General features: G+C 44.6%; 1 protein-coding gene across 1 annotated transcript in view; it reads right to left on the bottom strand.

Annotated features, from left to right (window-relative positions):
- Positions 1-27,603, bottom strand: part of LOC140724555 (pleckstrin homology domain-containing family G member 3-like) — a 225,949-nt gene that overhangs the window by 134,379 nt on the left and 63,967 nt on the right. The window contains exon 3 of the mRNA XM_073038988.1: positions 1,457-1,561. Coding sequence (XP_072895089.1) covers positions 1,457-1,561 — 105 coding nt within the window. The remainder of the gene's footprint in view (positions 1-1,456; positions 1,562-27,603) is intronic.

Raw genomic sequence — 27,603 nt, 5'->3', positions numbered from 1 at the left:
CTAACTATCAGCTCCCATCCCACCCCAACTTACCAAAGAGTTACTGGCTCCCAATACACTATGAAACCTCAGGGATGGCTTGGGGTTAAGTGATAATGAATGATCCTGTAGATGGGTTATGAAAAGATGGGACTGGTCTCCTTGAATGAGAGAAAAATGAAGGAGGTTTAATAACAGGAGGTTGAAGTTACAGCAGGCATTGATAGAGCAAAGAGAGAGGAACAATCCCCACTGTAGATCGGTCGGTAACCAGAGCGTACAGGGTTAAGGAAGTTGGCAAGGAGGCGTACAGAAGGTTTCTCTTCTGAAAACACAGCTGTTTGCCGTGGAATGCACTGCTTCAGAGGGCAGAGGAAAAACATTTAATAGTAACCAATTTTCAGAAGGAAATTGCGCCTCTCACTCATGCACACACGCACACGAAGCAGAAAATGCAATGTGGCCAACTAATCAACATTTAATTCTGATGTCTGAGTTCTGAAAGGCCAAGCTGTTCAAAAAGGTGGAAATCCGACGGTGTGGAATATGGGCTCAAGACTTAAGCTCACACCTTCCTGACTGAGGCAAGGAAGCGTGCAAAGAATGTCACCTAAAAACTCCCATGTAACCCAAAGCTGCTACCAGCGAGCCATTGGAGGCTGCAGGATATAGGCTGGCACAGTGCCAGTTCATTCGGGCCAGAGAAGCCAAGTCAAGAGGGTGATAGGGGGAGCATGAATGCAACTAATAGGCCTATTGGTCCAGTCTCTTTGTACCTGGGTTTCATTCCAGACCCTGGAAATAATGCTGACTCAAACAACCAAGTGGGAAAAGGAAATGAGGTAGTAGTCAGCCCATAAGAAGCAGGTGTTATAATACTGAACAGAAATACTTTGTGCATTTCAGACTGGCCATATTATTTCTAGTGTGTAATCAGAAACCCAAGGATAAAACACAGGAAAAGTACAAAGAATGTTGCCTATAAACTCGCATGTAACCTAATCTCAATTCAGCTTCCATGGCATTTAAACGAATGTTTCTACATGTTTCCTTTATACCTTTCACCAACTGTGGTTTAATAATGTATTTTGCAGTACGCACCTCATAAATGGTCCTTACTGACCCGCAGTTCCCATGAAAAGCAGTGGCGCCCAATGCCATTTCAAAACACACCACAACCAACAAAATACCTGTCGCAGCTTATAAACACAGCAGACAATTTACAGTGAACAAGCTCCCACATAAAGGAATGCAATAATAAGCAGACTGGAGGATAATTATCAGCCAGGACACTTAAAAGAACTCCTCTTCTTTACCACAAATAGTCCCCTGTGACCCTTTGCATTCTACTCAATTATTAGTTCAACAACTCAGCTTAAAAATGATACTCTTGACTTAACTGCGGGCCTGGATTTCTGGAATGGGTCTTCAAGCCATGGCCACATCCAACCACCCTCAAAGGTTCCCGTTTCCTCACCTCGGGCAGCTCGCCCTGCAGCTCGCTTCTGATAGCACTGAGTGTTGCTTGCATAAAGGCCGGAGTGCAAAGGTCGAAGGTGACGGGCCATCCAATCAGCAGCAGCTGCAGAAGATGAAGAGGCGCACATCTTGAGTTGGCTTGATGCTCCAGTGGGCTATCTCGGTTTCCCCCATTCTTTTCTGGGCTTTGTGTTTGGATGACGACACAGGCAATTGTCAACCAGGCATTCTTTGTGCTAAATCCCAGTTCAGCCCCGCTGAATATCAAGCAGAAACAAACGACAGTAACCCCTCTCTCTACCTGGGTGCACACTCGTACAGGTCAGTTTTCTCACGGGGGAAATACATTTCTTTATGATACATTTAATTGGAAATTGAGCTTAAATTTGCTTCATGTGCTTATATTCTTAAGACAGCAAGTCATAGATTCCAGCCCTCTTCCAGAGCTGAGTATCTGGGCACTGATCACTGAGCTGCCCTGAGAGACTGCTGACCGAGCTCTCTGGTCTTAGAAGGGATGCATTAGGGCAAGATGGAGGCACAAGAAACTACGAGTACTGGAACCTGGAGCAAAAAACAATCTGCTGGAAGAACTCAATGGGTCAAGCAGCCTCTGTGGGAGGAAAGAAGTGTTCCAGTTTGAAACCTTGCATCAGGACTGAGGGGGGAGAGGTGAGATGGCCAGTACAGAGAGGAGATAACTATGGACAGAGAGGGCTGTAAGGTGAGAGACAGGTTGCATCAGGTAGGGAGGTAATTGGGGAGGGTGGGAGGGAGAGGAAAACACAGATGTTATAAGCGACGAGAGGGGAAAAGGAAGTTGGAAGACAGCTGCTGGAGGTAGGCAGGGAGGAACACAAGGTGCTAACAGTGCCGGATTTGGCTAAGCGAAGGAGCTGAAAATGGGAACCATTAGAAGAGAGGAAGGTGAATGCCAGTTGGAAAAAGATGTTGGATGGAGGACGGGGTGGGGTTGTAACCTGTGTGTCAGGTGGGTGGACAGAGTCAGGAAAGGGAAAGGAGACAAAGATGGGTGAAAGAGTTGGGGGTGAGAGGGATGGGGCACAAACATGAGAAGATGGTAGAATCAGAAAGAGAGAGGGGTGGGGAGGAGTGGAGGGGTGACGGGGCAGGTGCACAGGGGATGGACGGGTGGAGGGGGTGCGGAACGGAGAGGAGGGTGCGAGACGGGTGGAGGGTCCAGATAGATTCGATGGAACAAGAGCAGGCAGATACAATGGGCCTACCGCAATACTCCTGCTTGTGAATATTGGGCCAGAGGTAGAGGTGGTAAGGGTGTGTTTGAGGTACTATCAGATTACAAGGGAGATCTCCTGATGTAATGAGATCTGTGACAGTTTGGGAGATGATGGCCTGGCATTTGTCAGTGGAATCATCCAGTGGTTTGTAAGAGGAGACAGCTGAAAGCTATTGTCTGGCCTCTGCAAGGAAGAGGCCAGTTTGCCAGACAACAACTGCACTGCCTTTGTCTGCAGGTTTGATGACCAGGCCGTGATCAGTGCAAAGTGAACAGAGGGCTGTACATTCAGAGGGAGTGAGGTTGGAACAGGTCAGCGAAGAGGTCAAGGTAATTGACAACATGGTGGCAATTGGAGGTGAGAAAGTTGGGGGGGGGGGTAAAAGGCACAGAGGAGGTGTCCAAGAAGAAGAAGATCATTGGAGGTGGGAGAAGGAGGAGGGAGGGTGGATGGTTAAAGATTCCTTGCCACAGAAATAGTCATGGAGGTGAAGACAACAGAAGAAGAGCTCCACGGTGAGATAGTGAACTGAGGACCCCCCTCTGCTCCTCAGAAGTTGAAAATAGTTTCATTACTCTGGTTAAAGGACAATCCAGTTTTCACCCAAAACCTGGGTGAGATCAACCAACATCACCAAAGCCAATAATTGTAGAAATATTGCAGTTTGTGAGGAGGTCACACGTAGCAAGGTGACAGACATGTTTCTCCTAACAGTGCATGATGTTAGGGGAAAAGCGGATGTCATCTTTTACACTCCCCTCCTCTTGAATTCAGCAACAACCCTTTTACAGAGTACCTGTATGGTGTGCATGGAGTGTGTGTGTGTGTGTGTGTGCGCGTGTGCGCGTGTGTGCGTGTGTGCGTGTGTGCGTGCGTGCGTGCGTGCGTGCGTGCGTGTGTGTGTGTGCGCGCGCGTGCGTGTGTGTGTGTGTGCGTGCGTGTGTGTGTGGGGGGGGGAAGGAGTCTGAGGGAGGCAATTGGAGTAAAGGAGACAGGAGGAAATGATGTAGAGCAGGGAGTGTGGCCAAGAGGAAGAGGGTAGCCAATATCACATTTACACCTTTGCTACAGTCAGAATCTATGGATTCCTGTTTGAGTGTGCTAAGCCAGTGCAGTAGATTCTAGTCACTCAGACTGTCATTGAGTTATACAACACAGAAAAAGGCCCTTTGGAATATTGGTCCATGCTGGCCAAATAATATACTTGAGCTAGTCCCTCTTACCTGTGTTTAGCCGCTGCCTATCTAACTGTTTCTATCTAACATTGTCATTGTACCTGCCCTCACAGCTTCCTCTGGCTACAGAGGAGGCACAAAAGACTGTAAATGCTGCAACTTGAAGCCTAAAGAACAAAGATGCTGGAGAAACACAGCAGGTCATGCAGCATCAGTGGAAGGAAATGAACAGGTCGAGACCCTTATATTAGCTATTTCCACTCTGTCTTTTAGTCTAGATGAAGGGTCTCAACCTCCATAGATGCTGCCTAGCCTGCTGAGTTCCTCCGGCATCTTGTTGGGTTTTGCTCTTTTTTTTGTTAAGCATGTTCCATATATCCACCTCGCGCTTTGTGGAAAAACTTTCCCTTCAGGTTACTTTTAAATATTTCCCCTCTCATCTTGAGCCTATGCCATCTAGTGTTAGACTCTCCAGCCTGGGATAAAGACTGTGACCATTCACCTTAATTACACCCCTCGTGGATTCATAAAGCTTAGCCTCCATCACACCAAGGGGAAAAGTCCCAACCTATCCTGCCTCTTCATAAAATTCAAGCCCTCCAGTCCTGGTAACACGCTCGTGAATATTTTCTGAACTCTTTCCCTTAATGACTTCCTTTCTATAGTCTGGTGACCAAAACCGCACATGATCCTTGAAGCTACTTTATCATTGGACCAAGACCAAGACCTTCCCTGTCAAGACCATGTGGTAGTTGCATGCGATGTTAAAGGAATTCACACTCAGAACCTTTCTCTCCTTGGGAGTGGGTCCAGGACATCCTCAACCCAGAGAGATTGTTCTAAAGAACCAATGCAGCTGATTTGCGGCAAAGTCCATTGGTACTCCATGCAGGCTGCCATATTAAGGACAATGCCTTTATTCTTTATATGCTGATTATTCTGTAAAGTAATCTCTTTCACTTACAATGAGAGTGATGATCTTATGATTGTTCTACCGACACCCCAACCCAGCACGCTGCATTTCAGCCCACATGCCGAATGTCACAGTAGTGTGCTTTTGGTTTCCTGGGAAAGCAAGGTTAATTGGTCATTGTAAATTATCCTGTGATTAGGTTAGGGTTAATCGTTGCTGGGGTGGTGTGGCTCGAAGAGCCATAAGGGCCTACTCCACACTGTATCACTAAATAAATAGATAGATAGATAGAACATTAACCAGCCTTCGTCTGAAACTTGGGAACTGCTCCCTTCCCCACACTTGGGAAAGGCTGTCAGAATGAAGGAGAGGTGCATCGGAGTTCACGTGAATAGTGTTAAGGACGTCATACGTCATTCTTTCTGTTTGCATTGTGGCCTGGCATGGAAACTCCAATGCGCGGGAACACAAGAGGCTACAGAGAGCGGCGGACTCTACCGTGGGTATGGTTCTCCCCTCCAGAGGGTATCTACGTGAGGATGGTTAGATCTATCATCTAGGTCGCCATCCGTTTAGGCTGCGCCCACCTCCCAATGCTGCCATCACACAGGAAGTACAGGAGACTGAAGACCTGTGCTTCAAGTTTCAATGACAGCTTCTTCCCCACTGGCATCAAGTTCTTGAACTGGCCTGAAAACCTCACTACCTCAGACTATAAGCTTCACTTTCTCTCAACTTTCGCTTGTGTTGTTGTGTTTATTTTGAATATTTTGTCATGTAAGTTAAATATAATTTAGGTTATTATAAGTTTATACTTGAATTTGGAAGTACTGAGATGCTGCTGCATAATGCTCATTTTCATGCCATTTATAACCTGGATAAGTACAACCATGACAACAAACGTGTGAAATTGAACTTGGATTTGCATGTTTCCTTTGAGCAGAGAGGATAAGGGGAAATTTATTGAAAACATTGAAAATTATTGAGCTGAAAAGATAGATGGAAACTGTTGTAGTGGCATTAGAATCAATGCCCAAGGTTGGCATGGTGGCACAGCAGGTACTGCTGTTGTCCTACAACTCTAGTGATTATGGCTCCCCCTCTAATTGAAGTTTGCTCATTTTCCCTGTGACTGGGTCAGTTTCCTCACAGTGCTGTGGTTTCCTACTACATCCAAAAAATGTTCGGATTGGTAGATTAATTGACCACTGTAAACTGCCCCTTGTGTGTAGGTGGCCAGCAGAAAATTCTGAGGGGGTTGTTGGGGGAATTGATGGGTATATAAATAGGTCAGGGAATGGCAGCTGGCAAAGACTTGATGAGCTAATTGGCCTCCTCATACGTCTTAATAGGCAAGAAGAATTTAAGAAAACTGACATGGGATTCAGAGACAAAAATGAGGATTTTATTTTTTCCCCCCAAGAGTGGCAAGTTATTACTGTCTGGAATGGACAGGTGGAACTATATAAACTAACAGAACCATATTTAAAGGGAATTACTGCTCGGAGATGAACTGCAGGTTGTCAACAAAGAGCAGGGGAGTACAAGTAAATGCACAGGCCAAACAAGACTTCTTCCACGATGAAAGCTTCCAGCATTCAGTCAATGTCTTGGGCGAATTAAGACGGACTGAAGACAGCCAGTCACCTACAGCTGGTGGCAAAGTTCATAGAGAAAGGCCAATTGGCTCTGTGTGAATATGATTAACTCTTAGATTTCTCAAATTCATCCCACAACTTGGGATGACGTTTATTAGCGCAAGCACCCTTACTGTTCAAGGCAGAGGAGGAGATGGGATTGGGAAGATGGTGTTGTAGACCTGCTGGCACACATTGCAGAATCTCTCCTCTCGCACAGCAGCAGTCCTGTAAGGCTACTGCCACCGCTACTGTCCTTTGCATCCGCCAGCCCACGCCATTCCCCGTATGATATTGTTTATGACCAAATCAGATACAATTCTGCTTCCTTATTTTTCTTTTAGCCAACAAAAGAGGTCTCCGTTCTGCTGACACTCACCACCCACGCCGCCCCCCCCCCCCCCCATTCCTCATTGGCTCTGACTGCAATGCAGATTCCCTAGATTAGTCCTTCAAATGGCATAGCTGCTGCTCATCGAGGTGTAACACAGTGGGGCCTGTTCTGCCAGCCTTCATTTGACTGCTCTGGTTTAGCAGATGATTAACCTGAGCAGGAGCCCACTTGGCTGCACGCCATTCAAAAACAGATCCAAAAGAAACAAGAGCTAGAAGCTTCCATTCAGTAAATACCAGATATGCACGTTGAACATTAAAACATGCCTCCCTCAGTAGCCCGTGACGGAAGCATGATTGCTCTGTTGCTGCACCTTGTGGCCAATCACGTGCTTCATCAACTCTTACCTCCACATACTCAACATTGCATCTTTCACAAGTTGGCTAAAGGTTAACTCTCCGACAAATATTCACTACAGAAGGGCAGATAGAGAAAACATTCCCCTGCATTATCCCTGCAAAATTTATCCCAAAAAAGCATATGCAATATCTTCCCCTCTACACTGCTCCAACATTCAGTCTTGTAAACAGAAGTCGAGATTAAGGGTCTTGTCGAAATGTCAACTGCCTACTTCCTTCCATAGATGTTGCCTGGCCCGTTGAGTTCCTCCAGTGTTTTAACTGTCCTCCAGATTTCAGGCTCTGCAGTCTCTTGGCTCTGCAGATGTATAAAGTTTATGTGTCAAGGAGGCTGAGTTGTAATGGACATTTTCAGTCAGGGGAACTGAGTGTGTTGAGTGCATCTTATGTCCCTGTTTTTGGAAAGAACAGGTTGCAGGCAATCACCCCTTAAGTGCACACTCAGTGCATTGCTTCACAAGTCAAGAAACATTTTCTTCTGCAGACTACTGCTCCAAGCAACAGGGTGCTTAAAGCATAAAGACCAGAAACACTCTTTGATGCCGCAGCCAACACTTACCAGGCAGCATTAACTTGAAGTTATCTAGCACCTTGACATTGTAAAGCTTTCAACTAGTTTCCAAAGTTAAAACAGTGATCACATCTTAAAGGTATGTAATTAGGTTTAAAATGATTTGGGATGTCCTGAAACTGTAAAAAGGCACTGTAGAAATACAAGCTCCCTCTGTTATTCCTTAGGAAAAAAAAGAAGTTGGCAGTCTCTTACTCCCCAGTGTTGCTACAGCAAGTCTGAGTTGCCACAAAACCTTGGCCTGCCAAGCTAAGCATTTATTAGTGTATCTGGCAGGATATGTCTAAGACACAGTGTACCCTATGGACAGTCCAGTAAACTGGGTAAAGAGACTCCGGCCTTTCCATCTTAATTCTGCCACGTGCCCCACCATATCCTAGATTAGATTAATATTGCTCATGTCAAATACACTTCCAATTCAACCAGCTTGCTCACAAGCTCTAGACCAACTCTCTCCCATGTGCCCTGGACCACGGAACTCTGACTCTCACCCAGATTTCTAAATTAAAGTAAGTGCTAAATAAAGTCTAGAATAGGCAACAATCTTCAATTATGCAAAACAACATTTTCCCCCATTTTCATCAGCCAGTCAGTATCATTTCCCCATTAACTCACGAGGAGACCTGGGAGTGGATGCAGCCCCTTCTAATGGTGTCCATAACACAAACACATCCAAAAGATGGTGCCAACACAGTGTGTTTGCAGCTAGTTCCACTCATTTGTCACCCGTCATCTCCTTAAGATGATCTGGTGCTATGGTGCTAACCCACACCCTGTGCCATTCACTCCATGCCTTCCAACCTTGCAATACGACCATTTCTAAAATTCTCTGGCTGGCTTCACTGGCAAGGCTAGTTAATCTTGAATGGGAACTAGCCTCAACACCTTCGAGGACATCTTCAAAAGGTGGTGTCTCAAGAAGGCATCATCCATCATTAAGAACTCTCATCATCTAGGACATGACTTCTTCTCATTACCATCAGAGAGGAGGTATAAGAACTTGAGGATGCACACTGCATGATTTACTCCCTCCTTCACTCTAATATCAAATTTCTGAACCATCTATGATCTTATGAACACTACCTCACTACTTTGCTCTATTTTTGCTTTATTTTTTTATATATTTATTTAACCTATAGTACTTTTTAATGTATTATACTGTACTACTGTCACAAACCAACAGATTTCACAACATATGTCAATGGTATAAACCTGATTCTTATTCTGGTTAATTCATTGAAAATTTAACACTGGCTCTTTTCCGATTCTATCACTGTGCAAGCAAGATCCAGCACAATGGCCAGCAGTTTGATAGCTGACAATGGTAGTCCAATTGACAACAGCTTAATCCCACCCACTATCTCCATTAGCCCTCTGGTCCTAGACTCCGCCACTTTTGGGAACATGCTCTCCAAGCCCATATTCTTGTCTTGTCCATACTGCACCAACCACTGCTACTGGGCTATAAAGAGCAGTGTGTGATTAAGTGCCTTGCTCAAGGACACACACGCTGCCTCGGCTGAGGCTCGAACTAACGACCTTCAGATCGCCAGCCCAAAGCCTTCGCCACTTGGCCACACGCCACACAATTAGATAGCTTTCAATGAGTCGTTCCCCCCCCCCCCATTCTTCAAAACCCAAGCAATTACAGGTCCATAGCAATCAAACACTCTGCATACTTTAACCCTTTCATTCCCAAAATCATTCTCCTGTACCTCCTCTGGACTCTCTTCAATTATCCTTTCTTAGATAAGAGGCCCAAGACTGCTCACAATACTCCAAGTGCAGTCTGACCATTATTTTTTCAAGCCCCAGCATTTCTAGAGAGGTACTGAAGTGGTCAGTTTTTCAATCATTAACTCACAGAACTGGACTGCCAGGCTAGCCTCATCATCCGACCCTTAGCTTACTCATCAACTGAACAAAATAACAGCTGGATTTACTATCATCTTTGCATTTGTTACCTGACCCAGACCAGAGAGAGATAAATGTAATTTAGCATTTGATGTTGAAAGAACCAGAGGCTCTTGTTTCTGAGAGTGGGGGAAGGGGGAGGGAAACAAAGCAGGGTCTAATCCCCTGGTGGAACGGGGACCAATTAACATCCTGACAATCAACAACTTTATAAACTGTGCTTCCTGATGCTCTGAATGGCTCAAAGTTCAAAGTAAATTTTTATCAAAATACATATATGTCACCATATACAGACATACTCAGTAATACCCCAGGAACCATAATAGAATCAGTGAAAGACAGTACCCAACAGGACGCACAAGCAATCAATGTGTAAGACAACAAGCTGTGCAAATACAGAAGAAAAAAGATAATAATTAAACAATAGGTATCGAGAACATGAGATGAACAGTCCTTGAAAGTGGGTTGGAGGTACAGTTCAGTGATGGGGCGAGTGAAGTTGAGTGAAGTTATCACTACCGTGCCAAGAGCCTGATGGTTGAGGGGTAATAACTGTTCCTGAACTTGTTGATGTGAGTCCTGAGGCTCCTGCACCTTCGTCCTGATGGCAGCAGTGAGAAGAGAGCATAACCGTTCACCATCCATTGAACATTCCACCCCGCCCCCCCCGCCACAATCTGCTCAGATTAGAATGTCAACAATACCTCCACAGAGATAAAGCTTGAAAACTGATATGATGCTGTCACTGGCTGGCTGGAGAGTTATCAAGTTGCGGGGTGGAAACGTCCGATGGAAAGAAAGTGGTTCCATTATGCACAAGCTTTGGGATGTGTGAGCTCTTTGCACAAGGCACATTCTAACACTGATGAAATGTGGGCATGGATGTATCACAAGAAAATAAGAGAAGGAGTCAGCCACTCTAGCCAGCCTTATCATTCAATATGAACACTGTCAATCTATACTGGTCTCCACTCCTCTCTCATAGCCCACAGATGTTTACCCATCCCTACGTACGATATAACTAATATTCCTCTCTCCATCGTTCTCGTGGGCAGAGGACTCTAGAGATTTGCTGGCCTCCAAGAATGGTAGGACCTATGCAGTTAAAGGGAATGTCAATAGAACTCAAAGCAGTGGGACTTATGTGGGATTAGTGTAGATGGGTGGTTGATGGTCAACACACATTGAGTGAGCCAAGTGGCCTGTTTCTCTGCTTATCTCTCTATGACTCATTCTGGGGAGTTGGAACAACAGACCGGACTGCTATCTGGGGAGGAGGAAGGAAAGGAAAACCTGTGAACAACAGAGCAGGAGCCGACACTCACGCTCATTGTGATGTGCCAAGACCCGCCCTGGCCCATGTGTCTCTCAAGGAAACAGAAGGGAAGGTGCTCCCACAGTCTGGGTAAACAGGCCTAACCACAAAAGCCCAGGAAGCTGTGTGTTCACATGAAAACCATTTCAGCCCACTGAATGGACAACCGAGCAAGGGTCAGGCAGTCAAAAAGGGTTAATAGTGCCAGGGCTGTTTCTTTAAATACATGGCCTGGATCTGACAACTGAAATTTCACAGAGAGTAAAGTGTAGTCAAACTCTCTGCCACTGCTGGCTGAGCTAGGAATCTAATGGCTTTCAGGATGCCCCAAATAGCTTTCTGGTCAACCAGATTGCGCACACCAAGATCCCACAATTCACAATGTAGGAACGACTTGGCTTTCAGTGACTTTGACGTGTCAGGGAGACTTCTCTGCACTAACTTTGGGGGGGATTGGAGCTTCCTGATCCACTTGCTGAATAGCACGGTTTGTTTCTGAGAGTGTGGGAAAAGCTTCTCTCTCGATCAGGGCTCGATGTGGTTCTCGGGAATTCCGTGGCTCAGCACCATTGGCCCAGGGTGTGCGGAAATCGAGCACAGTAAACAAAGTAAACAGACTAATCAAAAGTCTTTGCTGTGTGGGATTTTGAATTGGCTCTACTGGGTTTCGTGGCTGCATGCAAGAAGACAATTCTCAAGTTTGCATACTGAATAAATGCTTAGATAATAGATGTACTTTGAACTTTGAAGACTAGAACGTAATTAAATAGAACAGGACTGATTAGAAGCTCATTTAGTCCGGACAGTAGTTACTGTGTGTATGGGAAAAGAAATGGGCGAGAGTGAGGGAGGGGGAGGTAGGGAGAGGAGGAGAATGGGGGAAGGGAGAGGGGGGGCAAATGGGAAAGGAAGAGGGAGAGAAGAGAAAGAACATTAGTGAAAACAAGTGAAAGAAGGAAAGAATGATATTGGTGGAAGGGAGCTATATCATTAAAAAGTCTTTAGACCATATTTATTTAACAAATATTACATCAGAATTTAGTGACCTTCAAAACAGCATGCTAATAATGAAGCTGGGTACATATGTAACTGACTATTTACCAAAATAATTTATAATTATGTAGCACTTTTAATACTACAATACAGACTCAAGGTGCTTCACAGTAGCGCTGTTTACACAGAGTGAAAAAGAGATTGGGATGGGCGACTAAAAAGTTGAAAGAGATAGGTTTTCAAAGAGCTTTTAAGCAGGGGGAAAGGAGAGAAACAAACAGGGATTGAATTCCATCTCTAGGGGCCCAAACCGTGGAAAGCTTGACCACCAGTGCAGGACAGAACCAAACTGTGGTTCACACCCTTCTGCACTCACCCCATCCTCCCGCCACGCTACCAGCGATAGGGTTCCTCTTGTCCTCACCTACCACCCCACCGGCCTCCACGTCCAGCACATAATTCTCTGAAACTTTTGTCACCTCCAACAGGATCCTACCAGCAAACACATCTTTCCCTCATCCCCCCCCCCAACTTTCTGCTTTCTGCAGGGATCGCTCCCTCTGTGACTCCCTTTTCCACTCATCTCTCCCCACTGATCTCCCTCCTAGCACTTATCCTTGCTAGCGGACCAAATGCAACACCTGCCCCTACACATCCTCCCTCACTACCATTCAGGGCCCTAAACAGTCCTTCCAGGTGAGTCGACACTTCACCTGTGAGTCTGTAGGGGTCATATACTGTGTCCGGTGCTCCCCATGAGGCCTCCTGTATATTGGTGAGACCCGACATAGATTGGGAAACCGCTTCGCCGAGCATCCACGCTCCATCCACCAAAACAAGTGGGATGTCCCAGTGGCACTCATTCCCGTTCCAATATGTCCATCCATGGCCTCCTCCACTGTTGTGATGGGGCCACACTTAGGTTGGAGGAACAACACCTTATATTCTTTTTGGGTAGCCTCCAACCTGATGGCATTAATATCAATTTCTCAAACTTCCAGTAATGCCCCCCACCCACCCTCTCCTTCACCATTTCCTGACCCCCTTTCCCTCTCTCACCTTATGCCTTGCCCGCTCATCACTTCCCTCTGGTACTACACCTCCCTTTTTTTTTCTTCCATGGCCTTCTGTCTCTTACACCAATCAATTTCCCAGCTCTTTACTTCATCCCTCCCCCTTCAAGTTTCACCTATCACCTTGTGTTTCTCTCTCTCCTCCCCCCACTTTTAAATCTACTCCTCTGTTTTGATTCTCCAGTCCAGCCGAAGGGTTTCGGCCTGAAACGTCGACTCTACCGTTTTCCATAGATGCTGCCTGGCCTGCAGAGTTCCTCCACCATTTTGTGTGTGATACACTGAAGGCTCCATTTGGAGGAATGGAAAAACTGTTCAATTTTGCATGTCTGAACAAAGATAAATAGAGTGGGGCAAGATCTTGGCTGAACATAAAGAGCGTAACACAAGAAGCAGAAGCAGGTACAGGCCATTTAGCACCCAGTTCCTGCTCTCAATTCTATAAGCTCATAGCTCATCTTTTATCTCAGTGAAGCTTTCCTGCACTATCTGCAATGTTCCCTTGAAGGTGTGTGCACGCACACACATCTTTTGGTACTGGTGCACAAAGGAATTTAAACTGCGCACAAAAAGTTGTCACCCTCTACATCATCAGCACGTTAAGTATATCTCAAGATCGAACACAATCACATTTCCTTTTCCGGTTTCTGATACAGACAGTGTTGACAACGTGGCGTTTGCGATGATTTATCTGCAGATTTTAGAACTGGCTTATTTATACTGTTTTTATTGAAGAAATTATTCAGTGTGCACATGTTGTCACTGGGCAAAAACTTGCACAGCACAAGATTTTTGGGCACACTGGTCGTTACAAATTAGAGGGAACATTGACCATATTCTTCATTTCTTTAATACTTAAAGAAGTTTGCTCCCTTGTTTGGATATACTCAGTGACAGCCTCCATAGATTGCCAGGTGGTGAGTTCCAAAGATTCACCAGGCATCATGAAGAAATTTCTTTTCATTATCCTAAGTGGCTGATCCTTTAATTTGAGAATGACTCTGAGGTTCAAGCACCCCAGTCAGGGGAAGCACAAACTTTTGGCACTTATCCTTTTCTGCATTTCAGTCTTTTAAAATCATGGCTGCATAGAACTCAGATTGCTTAATATGTCCTCAGCCAACAAGCCCGCCATCCCAGGAATCAATCTTCTTGTCTGGGGTTCCCATAGAAAACTTCAACCCATTCCCTTCTGTTCCTTATTGTTTCTGAGCTCCTCACATCCTTTAATATCACCAGGTTTTCTGAGCTTTGATCTTCCTCTTGATAACCTTAATTCCATTCTTTAATATTACGACTTCCCCACTTCCTTTTCCAGTTTCGATCAGAAGCAGCAACTGGTCATTTCTCCTTACAGGCACTCCCTGACCTGCTGAGTTCCTCTAAGCTTTAGATTTCAGCACCTGTAGTCTCTTGTGTCTCTCTCTTTTTGCCCCTCCACCGTGAAGGAGTACTTCAAGATACAGCCACTTGGAGCAGGTTTTCCTTCTCTTTTTGACAGCAGTTCTGTGAGACAATCTCACTTGCCCCCTGTGATTTCTGCTGCTTTCCTGCTCTTCAACCACATTCCCACCCAAACTCACTCCACAGGGTCTCAACATGAAATATCAGCTGTCCATATCCCTCCATCTTCCCCCAGCTTCATGGTAGCTGCTTCAGCTTCCAGGTTTTATTTTCATGTTTGCCTCCTTATTCTAAAAGTGCAGTTTGCTGGAATGTCAAATTTCCAACCACATTTCGCAGAAGCTATCAATTCCATTTATGTCTATTTTGAATTTAGCTCACCTTGTTACAATGGTTACAAACATTTGGAGAATGGTGACTCCTTTGCTTGCATCTTCGGAAACAGCTCTATTTCCATCTTTAATATCTTTATTTTTCCCATTCAGGGTTCTTCTGAAGACCCTGACCTGGAGTTACGTGCTGACTTCAGTTCTTTGCTGGAATGGGACCCATTCTCGGGGTTTCACAACCAGCTGTTGTTCGCCACACCAAAGGCTCGGCCTAAGAGTCCAGCTTGGATTTGGAAGCTGAGGATCTTGGAGCTCTGGAGATGGGCGAATTGAGGGTCGGTGTCACAGCAGGAGACCCGTGTGTTGTTGGGGGAATCAGAAAATCTACTGGTGTGTGCCCAAAGACCCGAGATCTTTGCGATCTTCAGGCACAGAGCTTGAGAAAAGTGACGTAACAAACTTTTAACATCATAAACCAGTGAGCTGTTTGTTATGTCTCCCCACCCACTGTGAAAATGGAGACATTTCCCTCTCCCTTATTAGGGAGAGAGAGAAAACCAGTGTCGAATGCCGGTGTGAAACGCGAAGTCTTTGGGGTAACTGCAAGTCTGTGTCTTTGCTATTGCTTTGCTCGCACTTGAGTGCAATGCTTACTTTTTTTGCCAGTGGGGGAGGGGGGATTGTTGCTCGCTGCTGCTTACGCGTAGGCGGGGGGAGCTGGGGGAGGGACTTTGGGGTTCTCACATTTAAATGTCATTCATTCTTTGGGGCACTTCTCTGTTTTTGTGGCTGTTTGCAAAGAAAAAGCATTTCAGGATGTATATTGTAAACATTTCTCTGACATTAAATTTAACCTTTGAAACTTTGAACAATTTCACTCTTCACGATGTTCCCAGCTCTGCCTTTATCGGAGATTACTATTGCACTGTCCCTTCAATCTGGTTATCATTACCTAATCTGCTGCCTTCCTTTCTATTTAACTTTCTAAATATGCCTTTACCCTCAACATTTAGTTTAGCCTTCGTACTCATTCTTAGTCCTTAGATCCTCTTGCTCATAGCAACCAAGGAGGCCATTTTGGCCCATCAACTTCATCCTGGTTCCAAGCCATCAATTGCATGATTCCCACTACTGCTCTCCAAATTTCCAAAACCACACAAAATTCCTTCTAACACAGTCTCATCTTTTGATTCTTTTTGCCAATGACACACATTAGAGATGAGTCAGTTAGTTTACCAACACAAGCTCCTACGTGGCAGGCTGACTGGAAGGTTGGGTTGCATGGGATTCAGGGGAGCCAGGGAGGTGGACTCCGATTTGCTTGATGATAGGAAGCAGAGGTTGATGGTTGAAGGTCAATTCGCCATCTGGAGGCCTGTGGCTAATGGGGTGCTCCCCAGGTCAGTGTGGAGATTCATATGCACCATATGCAACCTTGAAATTAACTTACTTGCAGGCATACACAGTAATTCCAAGAAACACAATCAAATCAATGAAAGACTGCAATAGGAGGACAAACTATCAATGTGCAAAGGACAAATGTGCAAATACAAAGAGAAATAAATAAATAAACTATATATATATCTAGAACATGAGATGATGAGTCCTTGAAAATGAGTTCATAGGTTCTGGGTATAGTTTAGTGATGGGGCAAGTGAAATTGAGTGAAGTTATCACATCTGGTTCAAGAGCCTGATGGTTGAGGGGTAATAACTGTTCCTGAACCTGGTGGTGTGGGTCCTGATGCTCCTGCACCTTCTTCCTGATTGCAGCAGCATGAAAAATGCATGGCCTGGGTGGTGGGGGTCCCTGATGATGGATGCTGCTTTCATGCTCATCATTCTGTGCAGATTTGCTCGATGGAAGGCTTTACCCATTTTGGACTGGGCTGTACCAACTACTCTTTGTGGGATTCTCCATTCCATTGGTGTTTCCATACCAGGCCACGATACAACCAGTCAATATACTCTCCACCATACATCTATAGAAGTTTGTCAAGTTTTAGATGACATGCCGAATCTTCACAAACGTCTAAGGAAGTAGAGGTGCTGCCATACTTTCTTTGTAAATTAGGGGGTCTTCTTGATAGGGAAGAAGGTTATAAAGAATTGCAGAGAGGTCTTATTCAGTGAGGTAGACGGGCTGAGGAATGGCAAATGGTTTTCAACTTGGATAAGTGTCAAGTGATGCATTTTGTACATTCAAACCATGTACAAACTATACAGTGAATGGTAAGGCGCTGAGTATTCTGGAACAGAGGGACTGGGGAATTCAAGTGCAGAGTTTGCTGAAATCAGCCGCACAAGCCCACAGGATGGTGAAGAGTGTTGGTCTTCACCAGTCAGGGCATCGAGTTTAGGAGCTGGGACACTATGTTGCATTTATGTAAGTCATGGGTGAGGCCACACCTGGAGTATGGTGTACAATTGTGGTTAACCTGTTACAGGAAAGGTATTGTCAAGCTGGAGAGGACAGGGAAGATATTTACAAGGGTGCTGCCTGGACTAGAGAGCCTGAGCTATAGGAACAATTTGGTCACTCCAGATCTTTATTACTTGAAGGGCACCAGAACGAGGGGTGACCTCAAATAAGTGGATAAAATCACAAGGAGTATGGATATGGTAGTCAGTCAGAATTTTTTCCCTGGTGTGGGAGAGTCTGAAACTATAGGGCAAGATACTAGTTAAGAGAGGAGAGATTTAAAAGAGTTCCAGGGAATACCCCTTCATTACACAGGGAGAATGAGTACCTGGGATGAGCTGCCGGTGGAAGTGGTCAAGGTGGGTTCAAATGCGATATTTAAGAGACATTTTCATGCGTACATTGATGGGAGGGTATTGGAGGAATACAGGCCAAATGCTCAGTATCTGTTTCTTCTCTGGAGGACCTTGGAACTATATTGAACATGTTCTACGGGCCACAACCAGAAACATTGACCATCCCTTTGTCCCCATTGATGCTGCTTCAGCCATTTGAGTTTACCCAGCAGTTTGTTTCTGTGCTTATAAATACAGGTCTTCTGGAATTTATCACCTCAGGAGAAAAGTAAGAGTTCAGCACATTATTACACTGATGTTGAGTAGGATAGACATATCACTACAATATGGGTTGTTATTAATTGTACCAAAAACACCAATATCAGAAGCTTGTTAGAGGGGATATTAAAGAACCCAAACATTAAGACTCCATCTCTCACATAACAAATTTCTGACACTTAACCTAGATGCAGAGATGAGAATTAAGAGGGTGTAAAATATCAACTCATTTTTATTCTAAAATTACAGACATAAATTATTTAGTGAAACAATGAAAAGCCCAATACTTGTTAGATTCTGATGAGACCAAATTAACTTAATGGAAGTTTGATAAATATCCTCATCTACTCTGAGGAAACTGAGGACAGAGGAGTGTGCAAGATATTTCACACCCACCATGTTGCTAATAAGTAGTGCCACCCCATCCCTTTAATACCTCTCCCCATCATGTCGAAAACAAGGGAACTCACAAATATTGGACTGCCTGTCCTACCCCTCCTGCAACTAAGTCTCAATAATGGGCTACAGCATTATAATTCCATGTGCTGATCCATGTTCTATATTCATCCGTTTTATCTACCTGGCTGTGTGGTGCCACAACAACAGCCCCTTCCTCAATGACAGCAAGAGCAAGGAGGAGGAAACCAGAGGTCCATGAGCCAGTCCTCATAGGGGGATAAGAGGTGGAAAGGCTCAGTAACATTAAATTCCTCAGTGTTATCATTTCAGAGGACCTGGCCTGGGCCCAGCACATACGATGCAATTCCAAAGGAAGCACTGCAGTGCCTTTACTTAGAAGTTTGCGAAGATTCAGTATGATATCTAAAACTTTGACAAACTTCTATAGGTATTCAATATTCAAGATGGCGGCGCGACACAGCGCGCAGCAGCCACTCCAGGAATGAATATCTATTATCTGTAAGTAGGGGCCATGTACAATCCTGATTTGATGGAGACGGACGTGTGAAGCACGGAGGAACATCTGGTGGAACTTTTGAAATGCCTGTTTCGCTGCCGCTGCTACTGTGCGATCGGAAAAATCTCCGGGAGGAAGGCCCTGAATCCTCGGCTTTGCCTGTTGCTTTACGGCCGGTGCCGGGGTCGAAGCGCTCAGCAGAGATGGTGCTCAGTGCTCGGTGTCGGAGGGCTGGTCGGAGGCTCGAAGTTTTTGGACGGACTCGGAGTTGGCTGTGGTCGGAGTTCCCAAAGTGCTGTATCGGCAAGCTGCGGCACTGAAGGTTCATGGCAGGAAGAGTTTTTCTTCCTTCTACCGTCTACGTGAGATGATGGGCTGTCGGGACTTTGAGACTTTCTTTTTTAACCGTGCATGGACTGCTCTTCATCAGATTATGGTATTGCTTTGCACTGTTGAAACTACGTGTTATAATTATGTGGTCTTTGTCAGTTAATCTTCTATCAATTATGGTATTGTCTGCACTGTTGAAACTATATGTTAACCATAACTATATGTAATCTATGTGGTTTTGTGTAGGTCTTGTAGCTTTAGGTTTGTCTGATGGGTTTGTAGTTCCTTTCCGGGGAACGTGCTAAGACGGTAGCGCGATATCGATACGCAGCAGCCTCTCCGGACTCTGGACTGGGGATTACCAAACGTTATGTGGTTTTTCTTGTGTGGTCTGTTTTGTGCTTTTTCGTGATATCATTCCGGAGAACGTTGTCTCATTTTTTAACTGCATTGTATTTGTGGTTTATAAATGACAATAAACTGAATCTGAATCTGAATCTGAATCTAGATGTGTGGTGGAAAGTATATTAACTGGCTGCATCACACCAATGCTCTCGGATGGTAAATCCTACAACAGGTGGTGGACATGGCTCAGTCTCACTAAGAACAGGTTTAGGAAGTGCTATTACCCCTCAACTATCAGGCTCTTGAACCAGAGAGGATAACTTCATTCAACTTCACTTGCCCCATCACTGAACTGTTCCCACAACCTATAGACTCACTCTTCATCTCATGTTCTTGATATTTATTGCTTATTTATTATTATTTTTCTATTGTATTTGCACGGTTTGTTGATTTTTGCATACTGGTTGTCCGCACCATTGGGTGCAGTCTTTTACTGATTCTATTATAGTTATTGGATTTATTGAGTAAGCCCACGAGAAATCAAATGTCAGGGTTAGATGGCACGGTAGTGAGGTGATTAGCACAACGCTCTACAAACGACCCGGATTCTATTCCCAACGCGCCTGTGAGGAGTTTGTACATTCTCCCCGTGACTGGGTGTGTTCCCTCCAAGTGCTACAGTTTCCTCCCACAGTCTAAAGGCATGCTGACTGGTAGGTTAATTGGTTATTGTAAACTGTCCTGTGATTAGGCTAGGGTTAAATCAGAGGATTACTCAGCGTTGTGGTTCGAAGTGCCGGAAGGGCCTACTCCGTGCTGAATCTCAATAATAAACACATAGTGACATATATGTACTTTGCTAATAAATTTAGTTTGAACTTTGAACTTGAAACATTCTCTTTCCACTGAAATAAACACAACTCAAAACATTAGTCCGACCACGCTCAACCGTTCAGATTCCACCTTTGCTTGTAATCTTAACATCTATTTTCCCCACAACCACTCCACCTGCTCTCCCAGTTCCCACCCCACTGCAACTCTGGTTTAAAATTCCCAGAGCAGCACTAGTAAATTTCCCCACAAGGATATTGGTCCTGCTCCAGTTCAGGTGCAAACTGTCCCATTTGTACAGGTCCCACCTGCCCCAGAAGAGAGCCCAATGATCCAAAAATATGAAGTTCTCCTTCTTGTACCCCAATGCAGCATTTCCCTTTTTCTTGCCCAACTTACACGTGGCATGGGTAGCCATCCTGAGATAATCACCATGAGAGCTTGTCTTTTAACTTAGCACCTATCTCCTTGAACTCATTTTGCAGCTCCTTGTCTTGCTATGTCATTAGTAGTAATGTGAACCATGTTATCTGGCTTCTCCTCCTCCATCTTAGGAATACTATGGACTCAATCCAAGACGTCTTTGACCCTGATACATGGGAGGCAACATATCATCTGAGAATCTCATTCTCGTCCATAGAACTTGCTATCTGCTTCTCTAACCACTGAATCCTCTGTCACAACTGCTTGCCTCTTCTCTGCCCTTCACTTCTGAGCCACAGAGGAAGACTCAGTGCCAAAGACCTGAACACTATGGCTTTCCCCTAGTAAGCTGACCCCACTAACAATATATGAAATGATATACAGTGGATTCTAGTTAATTGGGGGAGACTCCTATTTGGGATAAAGAACAAAATCTAATCAAACAATTACCTGGAATACCTTTAGTTTGTTTGGGACACTATGCTACTTAATTTGGGCCATTAGACATGACATGCATGTGCTTGTGTTCAAAAGGGATGATTTTTGTCACTGAAAGTAAATGGGAACTAAGCAGTAAGGTAATTCAGAACTGTTTTGTTCATGGTGTTTTCAAGTATACAGGCTTGGAGATACCAGAAACAACTGGGAGTGAAAATGAAATGACTTTCCTACAACAAATGAGGAACTACGAAGGATTTGAAGGTATCAACAATCATCGTGAATGTTATTATGAAAATGATGATTTGAAGGATGCAATTTTTGATAGCATTTTATGAAGCCAGTCCATTATCTACAGTAGGTGCCTCGCTGATTTTGTTCACTTACAGTCAATCAAAAGAATGCAGCAGCAATACTGTATGAATTCCTCTGTCAATAATTATTAGGAACTAATACAGTTTTATAGAGTTTTCATTTGTTCTGTAGTTCATTAACATACATAATTTGTTACTCAGTTAAACAGTAGTTTGTCTTTTTAATACTATTTTAACTATTTCCAAGAAACTTCAACTAATTGGGGCAGCCACTTAATTGGGCCAAAACGGACTGGTCCCAATGTGTCCCAATGAAAAGGAATCCACTGTATTTGCTGCGGAGGGGAACTGCCACAGGCGAACCTGCGTGCCTGTTCATATTCCTCCTCTTGACAGTCACCTAGTTACCTACGTCTGCAACTTAGATATAACTGCCTCCATGTAACTCCTGCCAATCAACCCCTTAGTCTCCTAAATTATCCACAGGTAATCCAATTCCTTATCATGGTGAGTAAGGAGCTGTAGTCGGATACATTTCTCACAGGTGTAGTCATCAAGGAGACTAGAGGTGGGATTGAAATCAACCCACTATTTCTTCTCTTCTCACTCCTCCAACCACAGTCAGCTTCACTTCCCAGTTACTTGCCCCAAAATAAATCTTCTAAATCATAATATATTGTTGAACTACAGTTTGGGTACTTATCACTTGATGAATGACCCCATGCCAGCTCCTTACTGAGCCACAGGACACTCAGGGTCATTGACCCCTCTACCCCCACAAGTTGCACTTCCTCTTTATATATGTCAGTAGCACTAGGGTTTGACAGCTGAAGGAATATTCTTCACTGGATCAGCACCCAGGCACCTTGAAGGCCTCAACTACATATGTGATTTAGAAGTTGTGACTAACACGTCTAAAGCCCACTGAAGATTTAAAGCAGAGTTAAATGATTGTGCAAATAAATAATGCTGAGGGAAAGGGTCAAAAGAAACAGAGGGAGCTTACTTCCGTTAACACAAAAGCAACAGCTTACTATCTCCAAGTGACACGTCCAAGTGTGGCCCTCAGATTTCTGGAGCCTGCATACAGTCTCGTATCCAGACAGCATGAGGAGGATCGGTACACAGCAGTTGCAACTGTGTTAAAGGTGAATGCTGTTACTCACAACTGCAAATAAAATCACCACACACTGTACGGCCTTCACACTGAGGCTTCACCATACTCACCTACAACCGCTGTAAGCTTGGGTTTGTCGGGGGGCTGAGTCCCCATTTAAATGGCCCATCGACAGCTAAAGGTGCCAGCACCATGAAGGGGTGGAAGAGTGGCTTTAGTCATTGTGCTTCTGGCCTAGAAAACACCACCATCTGATCTTATTTTGCACTAAATACAAGAAAAGGAGGGACTCATCTTGGATAGGAGAGGGTTAACTGTCCTGCTAAACCTCCTTGACATAGTAACAATACACGGACCAATAGAATTTCTTTCCCAGCAACACTTGGTCTGCACGTCTATGAACTTGAGCTGTCTCCTCCTCAATCACCATAGCAACGAGATATTTGGGTTCCTTGAGACTTATTGTTCCCCGTCCATCCTGTGCTGTGCTAGCAGAAACACTCCTACTCCTCCTGTTCACAGTATCAAGGGAAGCAGAGGGAGGTGTCCACCCATCCTGGCAAACGACATTGCGAGGGAATGTGACCTGATCACTAATCGCCCATCTCACATTCTGGACTGCAGAGGTGGAGTTCTGCTGGAGATGTTCTCTGCCTGGACAATCACACAACCCTTTCCAGCCCCCATTAAGGAATGCTTAGAGAGTTTATTGGGGAGGGTTGATTGAGGTTGGGGAGTAAGAGTCAAAATCAGCTTTATTTTCACGGACATGACTCCGCTAAAATTTGTTTAGTGGCAGCAGTACAGTGGCATAAAAAGTTGTAATCAATCAATAAATAAGTAAACAGTGCAAAGGAGGAACAGTGAGGTGGTGTTCATGGACCGTTCAGAGATCTGATGGCAGAGGGGAAAAAGCAGTTCTGAAAACGTTGAGTGTGGATCTTCATAAGTAATGAGAAAAGAGCTTGCCCTGGATGGTCACAGTCCTTGGTGATGAATGCCACCTTCTTGAAGCACTGCCTTTTGAAGATGAGGGGAAAGCCAGGACCTGTGATGGAGCTGGCTGAGTCTCCAACCCTCTGCAGCCTCTTTCGTTCCTGTGCATTGGAGACTCCCTACCAGGCAGTGTTGTGGGATAGTGGCAAGTAAATTAGGCAGAGTTACTGTGCTAGCCTGGTAAATTCCTGATTCAACACTTGGGTCTCTGCAGAATGGCAGTAGGAGACATCAAACTGAATGCAACATCTTAAGTAGAGAAGATCCAAAGATACTGTTCTGTGAACCTCCATTGAAATGCGTGCTTTCTATACAACTTATAAAAACAATATTGTAGTGCACTTGGCTCATCACCAAACAGTTTCCACAAACTTTGGACTCACTTTCAAGGACTCTTCATCTCATGTTCCCAATATTTATTGCTTATTTATTATTACAGGTGTCCCCCACTTTATGAATGTTCGCTTTACACCACTTCGCTTTTACAAAAGACCTACATTAGTAACCTGTTTTCGCATTACAAAGAGCATTTTCGCTTTTACGAAAATGTTTCCCATATAAATTAATGGTTCTTTGCTTTACGCCATTTCGGCTTAAGAAAGGTTTCATAGGAACGTTCTACCTTTGTAAAGGGGAGGGGACACACCCGTATTACTTTTTCTTTTGTATTCGCAGTTTGTTGTCTCACCCTGTAGCGTGCAATCTTTCAGTGATTCTATTATAGTTATTGGATTTATTGAGTACGCTCACAAGAAAACACCTATCACGATTGTACATGGTGACATATAGAAATTTAATAATAAAATTACTTTGAACTTTGAACCAAAAACACTGTTCAATTACATCCCAAAAAATATCTTAGCACAATTTCTGAAACAAGACTTGTGGTGGAGCAATGATTGACTCCTGAGCTCTCCAGTGACTTGGTGAATATCACACCCAATCGTCCTGGTTTCCATGCCATTGGAATCAGTTAGTTGATTTCGTGTGCTTCTTGGAGTGCAACATCAAGTACACGTTAAACAAATACACACACAGGTATCTTCGCTTTGTGGAAACAAAACGAAGACCATCATCCTCGACCTCGAGGGATAACTACAATGATGATGACAAATATCACACCCAGCCATCTTGACGAGGAGGTCTTGGGTTCCAAAGCTGATTACTGGCTGCTGACAGATTCTGCATGAAACATAGGGGAGTGCTACAACTGACCACTGCACAGCCCTGGCTAACGAGATGAAATGACAGGGACCATCAGCTGGCTGTGCCATCTGTGGTGAACTATGTATACCTGTCTGGACACGCCCCTCTGCTGACTGCTCCTGTGGCTCCTCCCACAGACCCCTGTATAAAGGCGGTTGGAGGCACTGCTCCCCCCTCAGTCTCCAGGATGTTGTGTGGTGGTTTCTTGCAGCTAATAAAAGCCTATCGTTTGCCTCCCGTCTCCGAGAGTTATTGATGGTGCATCACCATCCACAGCTTTCTAAACTGTCAAAGTGGTTATCCAATATCAAGTACTTCTCCCAAACTCTCAATACCCGACCACTCACTTCTGAAGCTCCCACCTACTTCAGAAATGTATCTATTGAGCCAGTACCCAAGGAGAGTGTAGTGACTGACTCGATGATTACAGTCTGATAGCTCTTCATTCAAATGCAATGAAGTGCTTTGAGAGGTTGGTCTCAGCACAAATAATCTTTTGCCTCAGATCTGCTGCAATTTGCATACTGCTACAACATGCCAATAGCAAATGCAGTTTCACTCTGCTCTGGACCATATGGACAACAGGGGTACATACTGAACGTCAGGCTGCCGTTTATCGATTACACTCTGTGTTCAATGCAATCATCCCATGCTAACTCCTCATCAGGCTTCAAGACATGGGTATCTGCACCTCTCTCTGGAACTAGATCCTCAACTGCCTCACCAGCAGGCCTCAATTATGAGGATTGGTAAAAACATCTCCTCCTCTCTGACCATCATCACAGATGAACTTCAAGGGTGCACCCTTAGCTGCTTGCTCCTCTTCGTACAGATCTTTACATTCTGAGAAGGTTAAGGAAGTTCGACATGTCACTGACTGCTCTAACAATCTTCTACAAATGCATGGTTGAAAGTACCCTGACAGGTTGCATCAAGATCTGGTATGGCAATTCGAACACGCAGGAATTCAGAAAGCTGAAGAGAGTAGCTGAGCCAGTCCATCATGGGCACATCCTTTCCCACCGTCGGCAGTGTTACTAGCTTAGGAATGCAACATCCTTCATCAAACCATCCAGGCGATGCCATCTTCCCACTGGACCATTGGACAGGAGGTACAGAAGCCTGAAGTCTCCCACAATCATGTTCAAGAACAGCTATTTCCCTTCAATCATTCACTTCTTGAACCAACCTTTACAAACCTACTCCTTACCCAGGCTGAGTAACACTACGAACATACGAACACGTTGGACAAAAACACTCAATGGACAATGTTTGTATAATTTTGTACAATTAAATTTATGTTTTTCTTGCAAATGAGGAATACCTGCTGCTTTTGTCCCTGTGACGGTGCTATTGATGCAAGTATGTTTTTCATTACACTGTGCATGTATGTACTTGTGCAGATGATAATAAACTGGGCCTTAACTTTGAACTTGCCTGGGAATACAAAAATGCTCACCTTTGGTTTCCACTGTAAATGTTATTCCTATCCTCTGTTTCCATCATTTACCTTGACATCCATGTGAAATCAAAGCTCATGACACTGAGGTGAGCTTGAGATGACATTCTTGCTGTCATAATGAACACCATTTTATTCTCTGTAATGCTAACCAACTCTTTAGCACGTGAAGGAGGCCCTGCCTGCCTGCAGTGTGACAAGACCATAAGACATAGGAGCAGCATCAGGCCACTCGGCCCATCAGTCTGCTCCACCATTCCATCATGGCTGATTTATTATCCCTCTCAGCCCCATTTTTCTGCCTTCTCCCTGTAACATTTGTCACCATGACAAACCAAGAACCTATCAACCTCTGCTTTAAATATACTCAACGACTTGGCCTCCACAGATTCATCGCCCTTTGGCCACAAAAATTCCTTCTCATCTGTTCTAAATGGACGTCCCTCTATTCTGAGGCTGTGCCCTCTAGCCCTAGACTCACCCACTATAGGAAACATATTCTCCACATCCACTCTGAATAGGCCTTTCAATATTTGATAAGTTCCAATGAGAGCCCCCTCATTCTTCTAAAGTCCAGCGAGTACAGGACCAGAGCCATCAAACGCTCCTCATACTTAACCCTTTCATTCCTGGATTCATTCTCATGAACCTCCTCTAGATCCTCTCCAATGCCAGCACATCTTTTCTCAGATATGGGGTCCAAAACTGCTCACACTACTCCGGGTGCGGTCTGACCAATATATCCTCAGCAGTTCATCCTTGCTCTTATGCTTGAGTCTCTCAAAATGAATATTAACATTGCATTTGCCTTTGTTACTCAACCTGCAAGCTAGCTTTTAGGTATTCTTGCACAAGGACTCCTAAGTCCCATTGCACCACTAATTTTTGAATTTTCTCCCCATTTTCAAAATAGTCTATGACTTTATTCCTCCTACCAAAGTGCATGACCATACACTTTCCCACACTATATTCCATCTGCCACTTCTTTACCCAATCTCCCAGTCGTCTAAGTCATTCTGCAGACTTCTTCCTTCCTCAACTCAACCTGTCCCTCCACCTGTCTCTGCAAATTTGGCCACAGAGCCAACAACTCCATCATCAGGGACCCCCACCACCCAGGCCATGCTCTCTTCTCACTGTTGCCATCAGGAAGGTGGTACAGAAGCCTTAGGACTCACACCACCAGCTTCAGGAACAGTTAGTACCCCTCAACCATCATGCTCTTGAGCCAAAGGGGATTATTTCCCACAATACACACAAAATGCTGGAGGAACTCAGTAGGCCAGGCAGCATCTATGGAAGTGAGTACAGTTGACGTTTCAGGCTGAAACCCTTTGGCAGGACTAGAGAAAAAAAATACTGATGAGTATTTTTAAAAGGTGGGGGGAAGGCAGAGAGA

This window comes from Hemitrygon akajei, chromosome 3 (assembly GCF_048418815.1).
Source record: "Hemitrygon akajei chromosome 3, sHemAka1.3, whole genome shotgun sequence".
In the NCBI taxonomy this organism is placed as follows: domain Eukaryota; kingdom Metazoa; phylum Chordata; class Chondrichthyes; order Myliobatiformes; family Dasyatidae; genus Hemitrygon; species Hemitrygon akajei.
This window is presented reverse-complemented; position numbering and strand designations above follow the sequence as displayed.